At 42.0% G+C, this 21,983-nt stretch overlaps 1 protein-coding gene across 1 annotated transcript; it reads left to right on the plus strand.

Moving 5' to 3' along the window:
• Positions 1-443: 443 nt before the first annotated feature.
• Positions 444-10,036, plus strand: lrrc14b (leucine rich repeat containing 14B). Its single transcript, XM_041183176.1, has 2 exons — positions 444-1,348; positions 9,391-10,036. Exons 1-2 carry the CDS (start codon positions 444-446, stop codon positions 10,034-10,036), a joined length of 1,551 nt encoding a protein of 516 aa, XP_041039110.1.
• Positions 10,037-21,983: the final 11,947 nt, after the last annotated feature.

Raw genomic sequence — 21,983 nt, forward strand, 5'->3', positions numbered from 1 at the left:
CAAACTGCTGTTAACGTTGTGCATAATTTGCTCTGGTTGTAATACAACATTCGACATACTGGTGATGAAGAAGAATGTTTAAATGGAAACCCTGTTGTGCTCCAATGAGCAGATCTAGCAGAGATGTTGAGCAGATCAGTTGGATTTCTCTATTAGATTTAATGGATATGCTCCCGCATTAGATAGTGCAGTGCTGAGAACACAGTCACAGTTCTAACAGTATTGCACTTTCACTGACCTGACTAACCAGTTATTATTAAAATAGATATGTGCTTGAGCACATGACAGTGATGACTGCCATCCAGAAGAGAGCAGCTGATACAGTGCAGCTGCTGCTAAGAGTATACGACACAAATGTGGACGAGTCACTCAGCCTCTCAGAACGTTGCAAGTTACCTTGGGTTAGAAACAGAAAACAGCAAAACCAACAGAACCAAGGAATAATGAAAACTTTGAGGTTCATCAGTGCCCAGGCCTTGGTATCAGATGCCCAGATTGCTCAGAGAAGCATTGTTTACGTGGCACAAAACCTATACCCTCTGCTCTTCAAAGCTAGTTATTTACTGGAGCAGGCCGCAGTGGTCCATGACTTAGTAGAAAAATGGCCATTGGCAGAATTCAGCATTGGAAAGCTCTTAGGGAAGACTGCGGACTGCGAGAAGGATCTCTGCAATAGGACCTGTCATGTTTGTCTGCAGGCATGTTTAACAGGTCTGAAGGACTATGTTCTCAACAGTTCAATGACATATTCAAAGAGGCTGAAAGTGGTCGATCTAACGGGACTCAGTGATACTGAATTTCAAGCCTGTGATTGTGGGAAGGCCCTAGGGAGGTGGGGGAGAACTGAGTTGATGGCAAGGACCTGTTTTGATTTGCTAGTGGAGATACAAGCCCGTCAACTCGATGATTTGGTGTCTGATATTTCAATCGAGGTTTTAATGAGCATGTTTGTGACACAGCGGAGCTATGAAGTGGTAGTGCAGGCCTTGCTGTTGAGGAGGCAGTGCCCACTGAAGATCAGATGCGTTGAATTCAGGGCTGACAGCCTGGCGTTGAGGAAATTATTTTATATCATCAAGCTGGTTAAGCCCGAGAATCTGCATAAGTTGGAGCTGGTCCACAATATTCGCATGGAAATGGAACATTTTGAATTTCTCCTGAGCCAAGTGCCGCTGCCATTGCTCAGATCACTGACACTACCAGCAAGAACCTTCGATGTACGCAGAATGACGCAAGAGGATGAACCTGTGTTGGTGACAATTGGAGAGAGGCTAAGTGGGATGAAATTTCTTACAGAACTGAACCTGGCTTTTTCCACTCTAACTGGTCGAATACGCAAGATACTCAGGTAGGGTCTGATGACCATTAAATTCAAGAACATCACGTTCAATGGCCTAAAAGAGAGATCAGAGAGGAATTTTCTGTAATATTTCCCTATTACTCAGGGTTTTCCTCTGTTTTTTTGCCATTCCCAGGAAATTACATGGCTGCAGGAGAGTGGGTAGTAGAAAATATCTATTTGATGCTTCAGCCATCATTAATGAGGAGGAGGCTTGATGGTCTTTTAGTGGCTGTAAATTTTGTACGATTGTATTATTTTCAACGATCTTATTATTCTGCTCATTGCCACACTACCTCTCCTGATTCAAGAGCTTTGGGCCTTTTAATGAACTCATTTCAAGTTCCTCCCTTCACTATGTTAAAGGAGTTGTTAACCTATAAACCTGTTTAATATTAACATGGTGATATTACTGCAGTAATTTCTACCTTCTATATTAAAAATCTTACTTGGGCACACAATTCCTATATTTCCACAATAAATTCCAGTGTAATTTCTAATGAAATTGCCTATGTTAATTCTACTGCACTTGCATCCTCCTGCTAATGGAATGGTAAATAAAAATGAGAACAGAATTCTTGACTTTAAATTAGGGACTGAATTACATTCATGTGCCATGATTGAATTATCACACTTCATCTGAGGGCTACATAGATTTCAGCTCTGGCTCAGTAGGTTGGCTGCTTAAGGGGTAACAGTGGTATAGTGGTAATGTTACTGGGCTAGTAATCTAGCAGGCCTAGGTTCAAATCCTCCCAATAACAGAATTTAAATTCAATTGATAAATCTGGAATCATAAACTAGCCTCAGTAAAGGTGACCATAGCAGCTATAACTGATTGTTGTGAAAGCCCATCTGGTTCACTAATGCCCTCTATTAAATAATCCCCTTCAGGGAAGGAAATTTGCCATCCTACCTGGTCAGGCCTACATACGACTCCAGACCCACATCTATGTTGTTGACTTGTTGCTGCCCTCTGAAATTTCCTAGCAAATCAAGGGCATTTGGGGAAAGGCAACAAATGCTGGCCTAGCATGTGATGTCCATATCCCATGAAAGAATAAAGAAAAAAAAAAGTCTTGCCACAAGAACACAGGAAATGGGAACGAGAGTAGACCACACGGTCCATCGAGCCTGCTCCAGCATTCAATATTATCATGGCTGACCTTGGGCTTCAACTCAATTTTCCCGCTCAGTCTGCATGTCCCTTAATTCCGAGACCAAAAAGCTGCCAACCCAGCCTTTGAGGCAGAAGGCTGTGGGCTCTAAACCCAGAAACTTCAGCACAAAGTTTCGGCAGATTCCCCAGGGTAATACTGAATGAGTGCTGCATTGTCTGAGGTGCTATTTTTCAGAAGAGATCTTAAACTGGGTCTGTCTGCTCTCTCAGGCACATGCTAAATATCCCATGGCACTCTATCAAAGAAAAGCAAGGAAGTTCTCCCTGGTGTCCTGGCCAACATTTATCCCTCAAGCAACATCAAAAAAACAGATTATCTGGTCATTACCATAACGTTGTTTACAAATTGGTTGCTGTGGTTCCTATATTAGAACACTGACTACATGACAAAAGTACTTGATTGTCCGTGAAGTTCTGTGGGATGCCTGAGGACAGAAAAAGCTTGATATAATTACAAGTTCTTTCTATCGTTATATTCGGTCTTGGTCCCAGCACTATGTGTTACAACTCCCAGCTGAGGTTACCCCTGGACAAGCCTGATCCCAGGGTGGAAGCCAGCTTGATAAATCCTAACTTTTAACTTGTTTGTTTAGATATGTGGAGAGTAGCTACGGAACAGAGTTAGGAGTCAGCTGATGAACTTTTAGCAAAACATAAAACATTTATTAAACAAGAAAAGATGAACTATATTACAATACTCCTTCACCCACAAATATACCTTTACAGATATATACAGATTTGTAAGGAGAACACAAGTTACAAAATCTATTTTATACTTTAATGTTCACAGTAAATACACAGTCCATGTAAACCAATAGGCTCCCTATGGTCAGACCATACTCTGAAACCAAATGACAGATGCTACCTCAGCCTGATGCTATCCATCTCTCCTCAATTCCCCCCAGATGCTTATCACACTGTGAGCCAACTAGTCTCATTGAACTCTGTCTTTCACATGATAGTTTCCGATCTCCTTTTTCCAAGACCTCGCTTTGGAATCTTCTCCCAAACTGACACTTTCTCTCAGATGCCTTCCGCAAGGGTTCACCTCCAGAGTTTCAAACTCTCCTTCCGATCTTCCTCTTCCCCGGGTCACCGCATGCATTCAAGCTTTCCTCCATGCACTCTCTCTCACTGATTCAGCTGTCAACAGTACACCACTGCTTCACATACCCATAGCAAAGTGTTACAGACCTTCAGCCATCTCTTTGGGCCTTCTTGTCTCTTGCAAGCTGTTCTTGATTTAAATCTGCTTCCTGCAACTTTTGTCTCTTTAAATCTGAAGCTTGGAGCCTTTCTCTCTGCCCCTCACTCTTAACTTCACTTGACAGGACCTTTTCCAGGTTCCTGTCCTTCCTTAGACTAGGTCTGTATTGGACTTTCCCCTCTTTAACTCCCCAGGATTTTTGGGGTTTTTCCTTAGCTTGGGACTGGCTATCTGTCCCTCTTGCTCCAATCTCTCCCTGGCAGCTACTTTCAAACAACTTTAGCTTGGAGCTGGCTATCTGCCCCTCCTAGGTGGCTTCTGTTTGGCAGCTGTCTTCCAAACCATCTGAACCCTAACAGCTTCCAAAGCAAACTGCTGTTTTTCTTCTTCTTTGTGTCTGTGGGAGGGACCGGCCTCTATGGGCCCCTGTTGCTAGGCAACAGCCCAATTCTTCTACTCTTGTTCATTTATCTTAGCTTAAGTTGTAAACTCTCATTCGAAATGCAAGCACCTTTCTAAAGTGAAACTAACAGTCCATTTGAACTTTCTTAGCACACAAATACAGGAATACAAATCAAACTTAAACATTAAAACTAAAGCTCATTTGCAACACCTACAAATACTAATATAACTTACTTAAACTGTCTCTATTTCCTAACACTATGGAACATTGACTAGTGATGTAAAATTTAGATACTGCAGAAAATCTCAATTGTTATTCTCTGCCAAAATGTTGCTGAACCAGCTACCTGCAAACCACTTACCCTATTTAAGGTTATATTCTTGACTACTTGGGTGAGCCTTCTTTTTGGGCACCTCTATTGAAAAAATGGTATCCATGGCATGCAGGCACACTTTGTTGCCATCTTGGTAAAGGTGTTAGCGCATGCACAGTTATCGCCCACCAGAAGTATGCAGAGCAGGCAGATCATGATGTTAATCAGTGTGCAACAATGATTTGACTCCAGCACTGTTTTTTTGAAGCTCAATATATCAGCCAATTTGAAGTCCTTATTGCCACTGCCTCTGAAGGTGAAAGTGGCTATGAACTTTTTCACATCTGGTTACATCTGATATGAGCAACATCTTGCAGTTTGCCATCCATCGCTGCATAAAGGAGGTTGCTGAGTGATCATAGACAGCACATCATGCAGGTGTCGTGCAGCAGTCATGATGCCTTCATTCTGTAGTAGTCTGCTATTCAGCCACTAACAAAGGGTGGCTACTGGGTAACAATAGCTATCCACTGACAACATATCTTATGATTCCAGCTCAGAAAATCATATAATGAGAGAAATGTATCTGCAAGAAATATGATGAGGAGACCATTGACATGCTGAAGCAACGATTCTGCTGCCTGGACCACTCTGTAGGAGCCCTTCAGTACTCAGCTGACAGGATCTCAAAATTTGTGATGGGATGCTGCATGAGCACAACCTTTTCATCATAAGGGAACCGCTTTGTCATCACTTATCAGGTGGTGATGCTGAGGAGCGGGAGCACAAGGATGAGGAGGAGGAGTAGAAAGAGGAAGGGAAGTGAAAATCTGAACAGCTCCATTTCTATCTGGACTGTGTATGAAGAACTCATTCATCTCTGATACCAGTAACGACAACTTAAATACTCCATTCACCAACAATACCATAATCCTTACCTTCTCTCTCTCTCGCACTGACCATCACAGAATCTACTTGGTCATTTTGCAAAAATAAAAGTAAACACAAAAGAAACAGCTCAATGAAATCATGCCATATCTTTCTAACCTGTTATGGACAGATAGTAGGGCTGCTGTGACACTTTGCAAGCCCCTTTGAACACTGACCATCCATAGTCATGGCAACAGGAGTCTGAGCTTGAATGATAGCAGATGACATTGCATGACTTCAGTCTGAGCTGCCACTGCAGCTTTTGGTGGAAGCTACTTGCACTGCAATGGAAGTTCAGACATTGACCATCAGATACTACATCATCCTTGGGTCCATAAGTTCATTGAAGGAGTTGGCCACCAGTTCCATGCTGGAAAGTATGGTCTCCAAGCTCTGCACAAAGCCCTGCACTAAGTTGGAGCCAGACTCCTCCATGCTCCTTGATATTGAATGTAGGCTTTCTTGAAAGCTTCCAAATCACCAAGCATTTTGTTGTGTACACCCACCAGCCCTTCTTCTGTAACCTGGCCAATTGAGATCCTCATCTAAGTTCTCTGCAGTGCTTGTGTGCCTTGACCTCTAGCAAGTTGGCACTTGCTCTATCCTTGGCCCCTGCCCTAGCTACAGCCTGGTTTTGTTGGTGTCTCACCACATAAAAATCCCATTCTCATTTCTCCTTCAATACAGAGGCAGTGCCAGTATCTGAGCTGTTGGCTGCGAGTGTAAAATCAAGTGATGGTGTGTCTTCATCGTCACTCTCTTCTCAACGCTCCTCAATCCATTGCCTGCCCATATTACACTTGTTGGGTAGTATCTGAAAGGAAAAAGGCACGAGAGTAAGCTCGTGGTGAGGGGAGGAGCATGGGGATGAGGAAAGTAGGGTTATAGCCTCTCTAGCTTGTGAGTCAGAAGAGATTGTGGGTTGAGGGTTAAGAGGGAAGTGAGAAGGAGCATTCGGTATTAGGATACCATTAACCTCAATGGATTCAGCTCCAATGCTGACCAAGGCCTTAGGAAAGGCCAATCCAATTATGGCCAGCACTGTCTCATGCTTGGGTGTTAGAGCATCCAGGTTTGCCACCTCCCCTCCAGTTAGTTCCAGTTGCATGCTACCATTTTTTGCAAGAGAAAGAGAAGAATGCCAGTGAGTGTGGTGCAATCTCTTTGGGTGATGTAACTGTCATGGTGAATAGCTGGCAGTGTGTGCCGGCTGTGAGATGTAGATGTGAGGCTTGCAGCAGTGTTAAGTGTGTAGGGGTGCAGTGGAGCATATGAATGTCAGCTATGAGTTCTGATGAGACTATTGATGGGTGAATGTTGGAGGTGTGGTGGATCGAGCTGTGTCTGAGGCTAAGGGCAGGATTTAATGATCTTGACCAGTCAGGTCAGATCATTTTGCAGCACTGTGCTCAGATCCTTGGGATTTGACTCCTGAAATTGATCTTGGTGCTATCTGAGCCCATTACCTTTTGACCATGTGGAGGAAGGGCCTCCTGGCCCCCTGAAAGTAGAGCACATCTTTCCTCATGACCATCGAGACCTCCATATGGCAGCAAAAATCTTGGTGTCCACTTTCTCCCATGTTGAGCTATTCTTCCATCTCTCCAAAGCCGGATTCAGCTCACAAGGAGCTTCCAGCACCTGACCTGAACACAATGCACCTCCTTTTAAGAGGTGCAGGCTGGCACTAAACAGCACGGGCTAGCTTGAAGTAGTGCTGGCACGATGTTTGGCACCTAGCTGATTTGTGCAACCAATCACAGCTACCACTGGCTGCACACAACAATTATGATAATGAGCAGGCAGTGTGTAGATGGCCCACTGCCTGCATTATGTTGAATGGGCATGGAGTAATTGCACATCGCAATCCCAGCACACTTATTCGGGAGGCTATCCAATTTAGCCCCCACATCTTGGTTATTTCTGGCTCCCAGATTGGGTTGAGTTTTCTCTTTCTGTGGCCGTTGCCCTCAAGGTGGCACTGTGACTTCCCTGCCCTGTCTCAATCATGAATGAACAACAGAGCTGGGTGAGCATGGCCTCTGGTGGATTCCTTAATGCACATGGTCATGAGCCAGTCATGTGTGACACTTACTAACTTAGTATTTAAATCACTAGGGTTTTTCCAGTTTCTATTTGGTCTCTCATTAACTTTCCTGTTCCCCTATGCCCTCTCCAACTCTGCAAAGATTAGCTGGTAGCGAACCCATAGTGTCAATTTATATTTTTTCATATTTGAAATTTTGAACCAGAGTAGCTCACCTTGCACTGGATCCTCCCACAGGAACAGTTTCCTTTACCTCTCATGTGTCCCAGACATGTGAACTAGATTTGGAAAGAAAAATATTTAAACAGAGCGGCATTTAGTGAAGCCCATTACTGGTTTTTCAGACCAATTGAATGGCATCACCCTTTTCTGGTCTCCCAGTTTCAAATAATCTGTATTATTGGAGTGGTATAGTGGCACAAGTGCAGACTCAAGGCTGAACTTTCAAGTCAGAGTCTCTTTATGGCAGGCATTTAATAACAGTTGCTAGGAGAGAGATACTGGTGGACCAAAAACCCCAAGACAGCTGATTCACAGAGTCACAACCTCTATACCTGACTTCCTGACTGTCTCAAGGGAGGAGACTATCACAAACACTAGGCTCACACATCCTATTATTTGGCAATGATGGCATCCCTTAATTAGACATATTTCAACTCCTAATTGCTCATTGCAGCAGCCAATACTGAATGGAAGAGAAAACGGATGGAGAGAAAACTGTGCAAATGCACAGTAACAGCAATTTCCATTAAAATTGAGATTTTAACATTATGAAATGTCCTAAACCACTTCACAGGGATATAATCAGGCAAAAGTATTAAGGCAGGCCAGGCAGTTTGAGATCACTGACCATTATAAACACTTAGATGGATTAACGGTATGAACATGCCATATATATAAATAATGAAGTTAACACAAGGTTCGGTCTGCCATCTCAGGTGGACAATAAAAACCCCATGGCACTATATTGAAGAAGAGAGTAGGTGTGGTGGTGATGGTGGTGGTGGTGGGTGAGGGGGGCAGGGGGTGTGGGGTGGGGTGGTGGTGGTGGAGTTCTCCTTACTACAAAAGCAAAGTATTGCAGATGCTGGAAATCTGAAATAAAAACAGAAAATGCTGGAAATACTCAGCAGGACAGGCAGCATCCATGGAGAGAAACAGAGTTAACATTTCAGATCAGTGATGACCCTTCATCATGACTACAGGGCATTTTCCCTGCTGTCCTGGCCAATATTTATCCCTCAGCCAACATCAATAAAATTGCAAATTATTTAGTCATTTATCTTACTGCTGCTGGTAGGATCCCACTATGTGCAAATTGTTTGCCATATTTCCAACATTACAGCAGTGACTACACTTCAAGAAGTTATTCATTGACAGTGAAGCCCTTTGGGATGCCTTGGGAACATGATAAGTTCTTTATTCCTTATGCTGACATCTGAGTCCTGGCTCCGTAGGTAGTGTTTCCGTCTGAGTCGGAAGGCTTGTGGGTTCAAGCCACACTCCAGGGCTTGAGCACAACAAACAAAGCTGACACCCAAGTGCACTCCTGCGGTGTGTTACATCACCAGAGATGCTGTCTTTCAAATGAAGTGTTAAACTGAAGCCCTGTCTGTCCTTTCAGCTGGGCGTATAAGATTTTGTGGTACCATTTTAAACAAAAGCAAGAAAGTTTTGTCTGGTAACTTGGCTAATATATTTTTCTTATCAGATGATCACAAAGTGGTTTGTGGGAGCTTGCTGTGCATAGGGACATGAACCAGGTCGTCTAACCCCTTGAGCCTGTGCAGAAATTGGCTGCTGTGTTTCCCACATTACAACAGGTCACCACACTTCAAAAGTGCTTCTTTGACTGTAAAGCACTGTGGGACACCCTGAGGTCATGAAAGGTGCTATATAAATATACGTCTTTCTTCTTTTTTGATTTGAATTGTGATTTTTTTTCCCTCTCATTTCTTTATATCTCTGCAGCCCTTTAAAAACTCCTCTGTGCTCTCTGAATGTGTCCAGCTGCTGCCTGAATCATGCTGACATGGCTTATCTGGCCAACAGCCTGCACGCTGAATACCTGGAAGTGCTGGACCTGAGTGGGCACAACGTAGCTGACCTCTTCCCGTCGACCTTCTTCAAATTGCTTGGCCGTGCGTCCCGCACTCTGAGGAGCCTGACTCTTGAGGAATGCAACATCAGTGATGGGCATGTCAACCTGCTGTCGTTAGCCATGGAGCCCTGTAAAAAGTTGACAGAGTTCAGCTTCCTGGGAAATCCACTCACATCAAGATCCCTTTATCGTCTCTTTGAAATGTTTACTGAGCTGCCCGTGCTTTGTAAAGTTGAGTTTCCAGTTCCGAAGGACTGCTATCCACCGACTTTTATCTATCCACTCACTGATGAGAATCTGGTGAAATATGATAGGGAAATGTTTGAAGAGATAAACCAAGAAATAATAATGATATTGTCACGGGCCAATCGAAATGATATTGTTGTGTCCACTCCACTATTTGGCAGTTTTGATGCCAGCATTCAAGAGACTAGCAATGAGCTTAGTGTTGTATTGCTTCAGTCATTCACAGATGCTATTTCCAACCTTTTAACTGCTTTGAAAAATGTGGATTAACATATTAGGGAAACAAAAAGGCAGTAAAACATGATTATTCCATTTTTTTGCTCATGAAACAACAAGGGAATAGAATAGGATTTTTTTTGGCATCAAGTTGTTACAACCTGAAAATCCCCTTGAAAGGATGGCAGAAGCAGATTACACAATTACTTTCAAAAGGAAATTGGATGTATATTTGGAAAGCTAACATTTGCAGGGCTATGGGGAAGAGAAGGGGGAGTAGAATTAATTGGATAACCATTTCAAAGAGCTAGCACAGGCATGACAGACCAAATGGCTTCCTTCTGTGCTATTTGTTGATATGATTTGTAATATAGGATATGACATTTCTCCTCTACTTCAGGATCCAGTGACTCATGCCGAAGTTTGGTGTCTTGGTTGACAACTGGTCCCAGTAGCTCAAAAAAGTGGAGGCATTTTCGCTGTGTGAACCTAGACAGTGAGTATCAGTAACCTATTGTACCATGGCCTAATCCTAATAGACCATAATCCTGCCCTTTACCAAAATTTGTACATTCACAGACAGATACACGGACACAAACATACATACCCCAGGTTAAATCACAGGATGCCTAATTGTCCTGTCCATAGCCTGAGATCAATTGTAGCACTACCATGGCCATGTAAGCTAATACATGCCCAGCCAAGAGTAGAAGCTTAAGCCTTCCTGAATGGTTGCTCTGCTCTTCACTCATCTACTGAACCATGAAGAAAGTCTAAATTGTTCTAATTGATTTGTTTTCATTCTTGCATGTCCTCATTATTTTCTCTGAGTGGGAATGGTCTCTGTCAATGCATCTGAGCAACTAATCTGAAGACCTTTCTGTTTTTCTCATTATAAAGACTTGATAGGCAAAAAAATCCCATTCATAAAAGATCATTTAAACTTGTTTTAAATCCCAAGTGCTTAATCTCTCATAAAAACAAACTTCTATTCATACTCCACATCAAAGACAGTTAACCCTTTAATAGCCTTTTTAAGCTGTCAATCAAACAGTGAACTCAGAAATCCCTGTTGAGATAATTGTATTTTTTTTTTAAATCAGCCAAGCATTCATAAAGGGTCTTTATGGGAATGTCAACAAACAGCTATTGAAACTGCTAGAAGAGTTTTCTTTTAAATCTCACTGACACCTGCAGCTTCTTTCTTTTCATTTTTAATGGGCTGGGGATTTAAATAACTTCACATCATCACAGTTATACAGGTCTTAGCTGCCCTTCAAGAGCCATTGAATAATTAGGAAGCTAAATGGAATGCCGGCCTTTTTTTCAAGGGGGATGGAGTAGAAAAGTAGGGAAGTCTTGCTACAAGTGTAGTGGGCATTGTAAGACTGCATCTAGAGTACTGTCTACAGTTTTGCTCTCCTTATTTAAGGAGGCATATGTTTGCATTGGAGGCAGCTCAGAGAAAGTTCACTAGGTTGACTCCTGGGATGAAGGTGTTGTCTTATGAGGCAAGGTTGAACAGGTTAAGCCTATATTCATTGGAGTTTAGAAGAATGAGAGGTGGCCTTATTGAAACATATATGATTGTGAAGGGCTTGACAATAGGTACTGAGAGGATGCTTTCATTTATGGTGGAATCTAGAACTAGGGGGCACAGTTTAAAAATAAGCGGTCTTTCATTTAAGCTGAAGGTGAGGGGACATTTCTTCTCTCAGAGAATCATTAATCTTTGGAAGTCTCTACCTTAGATAGCAGAGGAGGCTGCTTCATTAATTATATTTATAAGGCTGAGGTGGACAGATTTTTGAGTTACAAAGGAGCCAAAGATTACTGGGGGCAGGCAGGAACATGGAGTAAAGGCCACAATCAGATCAGCAATGATCTTATTGAATGATGGAGCAGGCTTGATGATCCAGATGGTCTACTCCTGCTCCTGTTTCTTTTCTTCTTATCCCTCAACCATGACTACTAAAGCAGATTACCTGGTCATTGTCATATTGTTCTTTGTGGGAGCTTGCCGTGCACAATTTACTGCCATAACTCTCACATTAATTGGCTGTAAAGTGCCTTCTAAGGTCTTGAAGTCATGAAAGTTGCTAGATAAATTCGGATCTTTCTCAGCTATTTTGCTCGCTTCTCCCTCATAACCATTACTGGTGGTAATGGATACCTGAATGGAGTTGCTATATATGATGTGTCTGGAGACAGTGGGAGGAAAGCAAAGTTAGGCTAGCTGCTCAAATCTTATTCTGCTGGAGATGATGATACCTTCGCTTGGCAGACCACCAATACCTGCAATGACTCCTTTTTCCAAAGGAAGCTGGGACTTTAGACTCCAGGTACCATCACGAGGATATGTGTAAGCCTGACTATCCATAATGCTGGACATCTTCTTGCTCACAGTACACTATGCCTTCATTACATGTAGGAATGTATGTCAGGGTAATCAAGAACAAATTAAACCTAACTAACCAATGCCATCAACTATTTCTGCATGCCCTAACACAGCTACATAGCAATAACCAGGGGAAGCGCCTTCGCAGAGAGGTAGTTGTAGCACTTTGCCATCTACTCATCTACTGCAAGGACACCTGCATCTCACATGTAGCCGTGCTACAATGCTGACCTATGAGGAGTGTGCACCATAAAAGTCTATAGGGTACCCCTCATGTAGCACCACCTTATATTCAACAGCCCTTGAGCAAGAGGTCAAATGCTGCGTTGCTCTCTCATGTAACTGCAGACTCCTGCCCATGATCATTTCTGCCTGTCTCTTAGTTCCATCAACCCTGGTAAAAATGGTTAATGAGTTAAGCTGCTTCTGGGGCTAGCCAAATCATTTTTGCCCCCTTACTCCTTTGATGGTGCTCATTTCTTCACATTTGATTTACACGCAAAGAGGGTGTTTTTAACTTGTCCAAATGGCATTAATGAGGAAGTATTGGATTAAAAATTGGGTTAGTAGATGTAGCACCCCATTAGTTCAGGGGCGCAGATCATTGCTATCTTTATAGGGGCCCACATAGGCTGTCGAATCACCTTTCCCTTTTAATAAACAGATCATGGCTCCATGACAGTAATAGGGCTCTGAGTGGACTGTATGCACATTTATGGGTAGTATAGCAGAAGAGGTCCTGGAAAGGTAAGTTTTAAATTCATTTGTGAGATCAAGAGGAACAGAAATGCTTCTCTGGGCCCCACAAAATTGCTCTGGGTTGCTGCTGCTCCAAGCTTCTTCATCCCCATGATTGTGATCCTTTTGTTTCCCCTCACACCCCCAACCTTTGAGTAAACATGCTGTTGCCCCAGGCTCTCCACCCCGCCTTCTTTCTACCCTTCTATCACCATTCCCACCCCATGCTCTGGTTTATCTTTCTGCTGGACTGGCCGTCTCCAGGCCAACTAATGTTGTTGTTTGATGAATAACATTGCGACCCATTATCATGTAACCCCCAAACCTTCCCCTTCTAGCGTGCCATTTTGATTTAATTGAGGTCCAGGCCTCCAACTGGCTCCATCAGCCTCTTCCCTTCTGAATGCCTAGTACGTTCAAAATTTAAAGGCTGAGATATCTGGCCCCAACGTGGCAGGACCAGCTGTGGGAAATTCGATGGCCCATCCAAAGGTCCATCAACTTTCAGTAGGACCGGTTGATGCTGGTGGTGGGCAGGGCTGGAAAATCCCACCTAAGGTCTCCTTCAATGTTCTTCCGTCAACATTAGTCCACTCCATGGATTAGAATCTTCTAGTGCAGAAGGGGACCATTCAGCCAACAGTGCCTATTCTGGCTCCGTGAAAGAGTTATCCAATTAGTCCCAATTCCCCTGCTCTTTCCCCATAGCCCAGCAAGTATATACTCAATTTTCTTTTGAAAGTTATTATTGAACCTGCTCCCAAACCCTTCCAGGTAGTGTATTTCAGATCACAACTCACTGCGTGAAAGATATTCTCCTCAAATTGCCTCTAGTACTTTTGCTAATTATTTTAAATCTGCATTGTCTTGTTACTGGCCCTCCTACGACTTCCTTTATATCAAAACCCTTCATAATTCTGTTTCTTTGAAACCTAATCTGAATTTATGTTAATGGGTTGATTTAAGAAAATTGGGTGTCAATGGTTTATTTTTAGTCCATGCAAAATCTGCCAAATTGCTGTTCTGGAGATAATTTTCCAATATGAGGAAAACCTAGTGTTTGGTATCAACATATGATACAACATCAGATTATCACATTTCACTTCCAGCCAGAATTACCCATCAACCAGAACTCAGTTTTTTTTTAAAAACTCTATCAACATTTCCTATGTAATGCTGGGCTATTGGGTTATGCAGCTCCACCTGCCTTGTTCAGCCAAACCTATTGCTAACATTTTAGTGCAAATACCTTGGGTTGCCAACTCTCCAGGATTGGCACTGAGTCTCCAGGAATTAAAGGTTAACCAGGGAGTAAAATAAACAACATTAAAAATGTCCAGGCTTTTCTTTTTTTTCCCTTTAAACACTATTGTGTATTAGTTGCCAAAAAAATTGGAAATTGGAAAAAATGGCTGATTGGCCTGTAGGGGGAGTTGGAGATCATGACATGAAAACTCCAAAAATACGGCCAACTAGAGTTGGCAACCCAACCTGTGCCAAACAATGCTGATACAAAAATAATGCTGGAGAATGGCTCTATGCAAGAATTAGCAAGCAGTGGCATGACCTGTTGTCTGCTTGCGCATATTAAGGATTTTGAGTAATAGACCCAGCTTCTTTCATTTGAGTATGAAAACCAAATGATTTTTAACTGTCTGCAAAGTGCAACTGACACTTGACCGTCACGTGATTTCAATAACAGACACTAAGCTGCCCTGTGAGCCTTATATTTTACAAACAAGCTATTTCTTTTCATTGCTGTGTGAACAGCGCACCATGTAAAGTGTGTGCATCCTCAATGTTTGTACTGAATGCAGAAGATATCAAAAATCTTACATCCTTTCACGTGGTGTCCTCTTTAGTTCAAAACTGTTCAACTTCAAATTCATGCTATGGGGTGTGGAGATGACTAGTGGGACATGTTTTTTTTTGTTTTTAAGTTTAATATTCTTAAGGGTTTTTTTCATGCTTATAAAGATGGATAATGGGAAAATCCATCTTTTCACTGTGGGCACCCATAGGATATTTTTTAACTAATTTCCAGAACCCAAACCCCATGTTATAGGCTGGACCACTGTTTTAGAAACTGCCTGATTTTCACACAGGGAAGGTAAACTAATAAGGAAAGCAAGGAGAAAGCAAGAAAAGAGACAGGCAGCTAACATAAACAAGAATCCCAAGGTCTTCTATCAGCATTTAAATAATAAAAGGGTGGTAAAAGAAGGGTAGTAAATGAAAGAGTAGAGCCAATTAGGGATTAAAAAAAAGGAGACTTGCACATAGAGGTATGAGAAATAGCAGAGGTATTAAACAAGTACTTTGCATCTGTCTTTACAATGCTATCCAGGCCAAGGTGAAAGAGAGGAGGTAACTGGTATGCTCAAAGAGTTTACAATTGAGAAGGAAGAGGTGTTAGAAAGGCTATCTTTACTTAAAATAGATAAGATACCAGGACCAGATGAGATGCATCCAAAGGTACTGAGGAAAGTGAAAGTGGAAATTGCAGAGGCACTAGTGAAAATCTTCCAGTCTTCCTGAGACACAGGGGAGCTGCCAGAGGACTTGAGAATTGTGAATGTTACACCCTTGTTCACAAAGGGGTGCGAGGATAAAGCTGGCAACTACAGACCAGTCAGTTTGATTTCAGTGGTAGGGAAACCTCTGGAAACTATATTCAGGCCAAAATCAATACTCACTTAGATGAGTGCAGAATAAATAAGGAAAGCCAGCATGGATTCATTAAGGGAAAATCATGTTCAACTAAATTGCTGAAGTTTATTGAAGGGGTAACAGAGAAGGTTGAGAAGGGCAATGCTATTGATGTGGTATATATGGATCTTCAAAAGGCATTTGATGCAGTGCCACACAACAGACTTGTGAGCAAAATTCTAGCCCATGGAAAAAAAGAGGGAAAGTAGGCACTTGGATAAGAAATTGGCTGAGTGACAGGAGACAGAGAGAGGTGATAAATGGGTGTTTTTCAGATTGGAGGAAGGTCTGTAGTGAAGTTCCCCAGGGGTCAGTTTTGGGACACTTGCTCTTCCTGGTATATATTAAAGACCTAGACTGTGGCGTTCAGGGCATGATTTCAAAATTTGCAGATGACATAAAAATTGGAAACATTGACAACTGTGATGAGGGTAGACTTGAACTTCAAAAGGACATAGACATGTTGGTGGATTGGGCAGACAAGTGGCAGATCAAGTTCAATGCAGAGAAGTGTGAGGTGATTCATTTTGGCAGGAAGAAAATGGAGAGAGAATAAAAAATAAAGGGCGAAACTCTGAAGGTGGTGCAGGAACAGAGGGACTTCAGTTATATGTACTTAAGTCATTGAAGATGACAGGGCATGATGAGAGAGCAGTTAATAAGGTGTATAGTATCTGATGGTTTATTAATAAGGGCGATGAGTACAAGAGTAAGGAGGTCATGTTGAACTTGTAAAAGATACTAGTTAGGCCTTATCTGGAGTATTGCATCCAGTTCTGGGTGCCATACTTGAGGAAGGATGTGAAGGCACTGGAGAGATCACAGAGGAGATTCACAAGTATGATTCCAGGATAAAGAACTGTAGCTATGAGGATAGATTGGAGAGGCTGGGACAGTTTTGCTTGTTGAAAAGAAGGCTGAGAGGAGACTTGAAAGAAGTATTCAAGACCCTGAGGGGTATGGGCAGGGTAAATTGTGAGAAACTTTTCTCAAGGGAGCATCAAGAACTAGAGGGCACAGATTCAAAGTAATTGACAAGAGGAGTAAATGTGATGTGAGGAAAAATATTTTTACCCAGAGGGTGGTTGGAGTCTGGAGCAAACTTCCTGAGAGGGTAGTGGAGACAGGTTCGATTGAGGTATTCAAAAGGGAATTGGATTGCTACCTGAAAAGAGAGAGTGTGCAAGGTTACGGGGTTAAGGCAGGGGAGTGTGACTAGGTGGAATGCTCTTTCAGAGACCCTGTGCGAACTCAATAAGCTGAATAGCCTCTTGCTGCACTGTAAAGATTCTATGATTCTGTGAAGATTAGTGCATCCAGACTCAACATCCAGCAGTTGTTGGCATGGTCAACAGCATAACCAGAGGCAAAATCAAGCTCCCTACACTCTGTTCCAGCTGTAAGGAAATTATTCAGTCTTTATATTAACCTTTAGCTTTTGTCTATTAAATGAGTTTCTGTTAGAAGGTTTGAAGCATCAATCTTATTTTCAATGAAAGTAAAAGTAGCCAGATGGAAATTTTAGCTGCTATAAGCATTTAGCTACAAGCTTTCTTTGTTCCAGCCCCGTAGAGAGCACAGCTGTCCTCCTAGGAATTAACTCCTGCCAGGGCACATTTTGTTTCCAAAAACATGCTTCAGTTATAAAATTTATAAAAGTACATTACATAATGTATAATGAATACCACCACCTGCAAGTTCCTCTCCAAGCCACACCCCATGCTGATTTGGAAATATACTTTCGTTCCTTCACTGTCGCTGGGTCAAAATCCTGGAACTCCTTCCCTAACAGCACCGTGGGTGTACCTACACCACATGAACTGCAGCGGCTCAAGAAGGCAGCTCACCACCACCTTCTCAAGAGTAATTAGGGATGGGCAATAACTGTTGGCCTACCCAGCAACACCCACATTCCTAAAATAAGTAAAAATAAATAAATTTTAAAAACAGTGCAAAGTTGATTTTACATAAAGTGAAAGCCAGTTTCTTTCAATGCATTATTTGGCATTCTGAGGTACCTCACAACACTTAAGATTACAACTATTTACAATATTAGTTTATGACAAATATTAGGCCAGAGGGGTTTTCCATAGTTTCCAAGCCCTCAGTATACTATGGCAGGACAGCCTTAGACAGTGACCTTTCCTCATTGCGCCTTTGAGATGGCTGCCCCAAGCTTTAGTATGTCCCTCAGCACGTAGTCCTGGGCCTCTGAACGTGCTGATCTGCAACACTCGATTGTTTGCACTGGAAGATAGGCAGGCTAAAGAGTGTCTTTCACTGAATTGATGGTCATCCGTGAACACATCTGTGAAAAGTAAGAGAAAGGTTGCCTGAAGGACAGTCTTATGTCCTTGTAGCTGTCTCCATTTGAATGACTTGATTGATATTTCAGTTGAAGTAAAGGCTGGGGAATGATTCTTGTTAAACTGAATTTAGTTCAGCTAATCGGATGGGATAATATTTAGACAGAAAAGGTATAAAAAGAGGAATGTTAGAATTCGACTCGGGTCGGTTAGTTATTCCCCCAAGCTGTAAATGTGGAATGCATTGAATTTTCCAAAATTTATTTTCACCATAAGTGTCTCAAGTAAATTGCAATTAATATTAGTAATAGTTAAAATTGTATATGTGTAGTTATTAGTGTTATGGAAATATAATAATTTTCCTAATATTATTGAGATTTATTGTAAAGGTAGGTTAATACTGGGCTTTGGATTAGTTTTTCTGTATGAGGTGGTGTGTGTGTGGGTTTTAATTGAGTTGCAGACAACTAGGCTGGAGCTTTTGAGTTATCAGAAGGGAAGCTAGGTTTGAAATGCTAAATACATAAACATGGCTGAAGTTTTAGAATGTGAGGTGTGAAGAACATTTGCATTTTTAGATAAACCAGAGTGGTGAATTTCAAGGAGCTGTTGAGGTGTTTCAGCTAGCCATAAGAGGCTAAGCCAAACAATGTGTTTATTTTTCCCAAAGGTTACTGAAAATATGAGTGCTATGAAAGATTTATATTGTAGAAAAAGTAAAGTTGCAAAGGCATATTGGAACAATGGGATTTACATTAAAAAAGGGAAAAATATGTATAAAGGGGCTGAGGTTATGTGCAAACAGAAGGCATTCTAAGATCTAACAAGTATGAAAAGCCTCCAGCTTCTATGCATCAAGCTGCTGTCAACAGGAACCAAAGCTAAGAAAACTCATTGTGAATATCCCTGTCCAGGGTATTGTGTGCTTTGCCTGGGTCTGTTGAAATCTAGCTTGTCTCACTGTTGCCTTAATAGAGGTGGAACTGGGAGTCAGGTTAATTAGGGGAGCTAGGAGTTATCATGGCAGTAATTTGTGAACCTATTTCTGTGCTTAAAATCATTTCTTTTATTAATAAATGTTTAACTTAGTTTTGTAAAAAGACTCAGTGGACTTTTTACTGTTGAATTCAAGGCATGCTTCTCAAAATAAAAATACAAATATAAATTGCAAAAACAGTTGTGGCAGCTGTTTCAAGTTTCCCTCTGGGATTTGAGAAGCCCAGCATTCACCATCTGCTGTGCCATAATGTTAGGAATAATTGTTATCATTGTATGCTTAAGTCATCTGAATGCCAATAATTGCCTATGGACACCAATATTTGTGAATATAAACTCATAAGGAAGAACATCCATTTGCTAACCTCAACTTTAGAAGAGTACCTTCCACAGCAGCAGTTGATCTTAGGGCCTCTAGATTTGGAACTGATGTATAAGAAACAGATAGCGTTTTCACATGATTCTCGGAGTCTAAGACATAACAGATACCACGAGTAGATTAAACTTTTTCAGATTTCTTCAATTATGAATAAAAATTTACAAGTTAACCAGAAGGTACGAAGGAAAAAACAATGACAAAAAGGGTATCAGTCCTACTGATGATGAAGGTGTGCTTTGTGCTGTGTATTCACTAACTGTAGCGCTGTGCACTCAATCGAATTAAGCTGATTACAGAAGTGATGGATCAACATTTGCTGTGCAGTGGAAAATATCACAATGCATAGAATAATCAGTGTTGATCCTGCCCATGGCAAGATATACAAGTTAGAGAATAAAGGTAGAAAGTTCCTTTGGGAATACCACTTATGTTATTTTCTTCAACTACTTTTGTGGTTTCTACTTTCTAACCATTCCCTGAGTGAAGATATTTCTCCTGAATTCCCTATGGGGTTTATTAGTGATTACCTGGTTTTGGAGCTCCTTGCGAGAGGAAGTATTTTCTCCACATTTGCTTTATTAAAACCATTTCGTAATCATAACTCCTCTGCTATCTCTTTTCCAGAGAAAAGAACTCCAGCCTGTTCAGCCTTTCCTGATAATTGTAGCCTCAGTTCTGGTATCAGCCTAACTGTTTTGCACCTCCTCCAGTCCCCCTAGAACATGTTATGATATAAGGCAGAGTTTTACAGTCCCTTGCAGGCGGGTTTGCAGGTGGGTGTGGAGTCTGTAAAATTCCATGGGTGCCTTAATTCCTGGCACCTAGTCACCACTACCACCACCTGCACCACCACCACACACCCCACCCCCCCCCCCCACCCCCCCCCCCACCCCCACCCCCTTACTTGGCAGCGATTTAAGAGGTGGTGGGTGAGTCCTCCAATTAATAGCCACTTAAGGGCACCTTCCTGCAAACTTTGTGCTGCCTGCTCATTATAAGTGGCATGCAGCCCAGCACTTAATTTTCATGCAATGTTTGCATCACTTAAAGCCAGCCTGCACCTCTGCAAGGTGAGATGCATTCTGTCTGCAGCAGGGGCTGGAAGAGGTGAAAGAGGTGTCAATGAGCAAGAAGAACCTTGAAAAACATGCAGAAGGTTCTCTGATGTCATACCAGAGGCCATGGTGCAGGAAATGCACAGGAGGAGATAAGTCCTCTTCCCTTAGGGAACTGGATGGTCTTCCAGGCTGATAGTAGCAGACCACCATAGTCAATGGTAGCAGTCTAGACTAGTGGACCGATGTAGTGCTGCAAGAATTTCAATGACTTCTCATAAATGGTCAAGGTCAGTCTCTGTTGCTTCACATGCTATCTCCTTACTAATAAATCACTAGCATCACACATAGCTCCATTCACCAACAGCCCCCCTTCACTTACCTATCAACAACCTTTATCAACCATGACTCACACCTCACATTCGTGGCCTTCCCTTACCCTCACACACTTAGCACTGCTGCAAGCGTTCAGTGTGAGCCTCACAGGAAGTGTGTGTGAGAGATATGGATGTGGTTTTTGTACTAAAACTGCACCTGCAGTGCTGAAACTAATGGCACTACAGACCCCAATTTGGCAACCAAAGACTCTTGTGATTGCACTGGTGTACAGTAGAATTGAAATTGAAGGAAAGAAAACAAAAGGAAAGACTTGCATTTGTATCACATTTTTCATGATGTCTCAAAGCCTATCAATGAAGTATTTTTTGAAGTGTAGCTAGTCGCTGCTGTAATGTAAGCACTGCAGCTGTCAATTTGCACACAAGCTGCCACAATCACCTATGTGATAATGACCAGATAACCTGCTTTTGTATTGTTCATTGAGGGGTAAATATTGGCCAGGCTACCAGGGGTCTTCTTCAAAATGATGCCATATGGGATCTTTAACATCCACGCGAGAAGGCAGATAGGTACTTGGTTTCACATTTCATCTGAAAGATAGCGCCTCTGACAGTGCAGCACTCCTTCTATACTACACTGGAGTGTCAGCTTTGATTTTTGAACTCAAATCCTGGAGCGGGTTTTGAAATTGAGTCAATTTTAGCCTAGGTTTTAATGAATGTGGGGTTATGGCACTGAACGGCTTTTTATTCAGCATTGTTCACCACTAAACTGGCCATATTACACCTGAAGCCCAAAAAGGTGTTCAGTGTGACGTAGAAAGCAACTGGAGGTTTTTGGGAGATTGATTGGGAGAGACAGATATAGAGTAAGAGATAGTAAGGCATTGGATAGGGTCAGAGTAAGAAGGAATGCAATAAGATCCGAATTAGGTGTATAGGGCATGTATGTGAATGCATACACTATGGTGTGTAAGGTTAGTGATTTGCAGGTGCAGATAGCTACATGGGAATATGATGTTGTGGTAATGTCCAAGTCATTCCAAAATGTTTCAGCACTCTTTCTATCATTACTGGTTTTT

The sequence above is a fragment of the Carcharodon carcharias genome, chromosome 3, assembly GCF_017639515.1.
Source record: "Carcharodon carcharias isolate sCarCar2 chromosome 3, sCarCar2.pri, whole genome shotgun sequence".
In the NCBI taxonomy this organism is placed as follows: Eukaryota; Metazoa; Chordata; class Chondrichthyes; order Lamniformes; family Lamnidae; genus Carcharodon; species Carcharodon carcharias.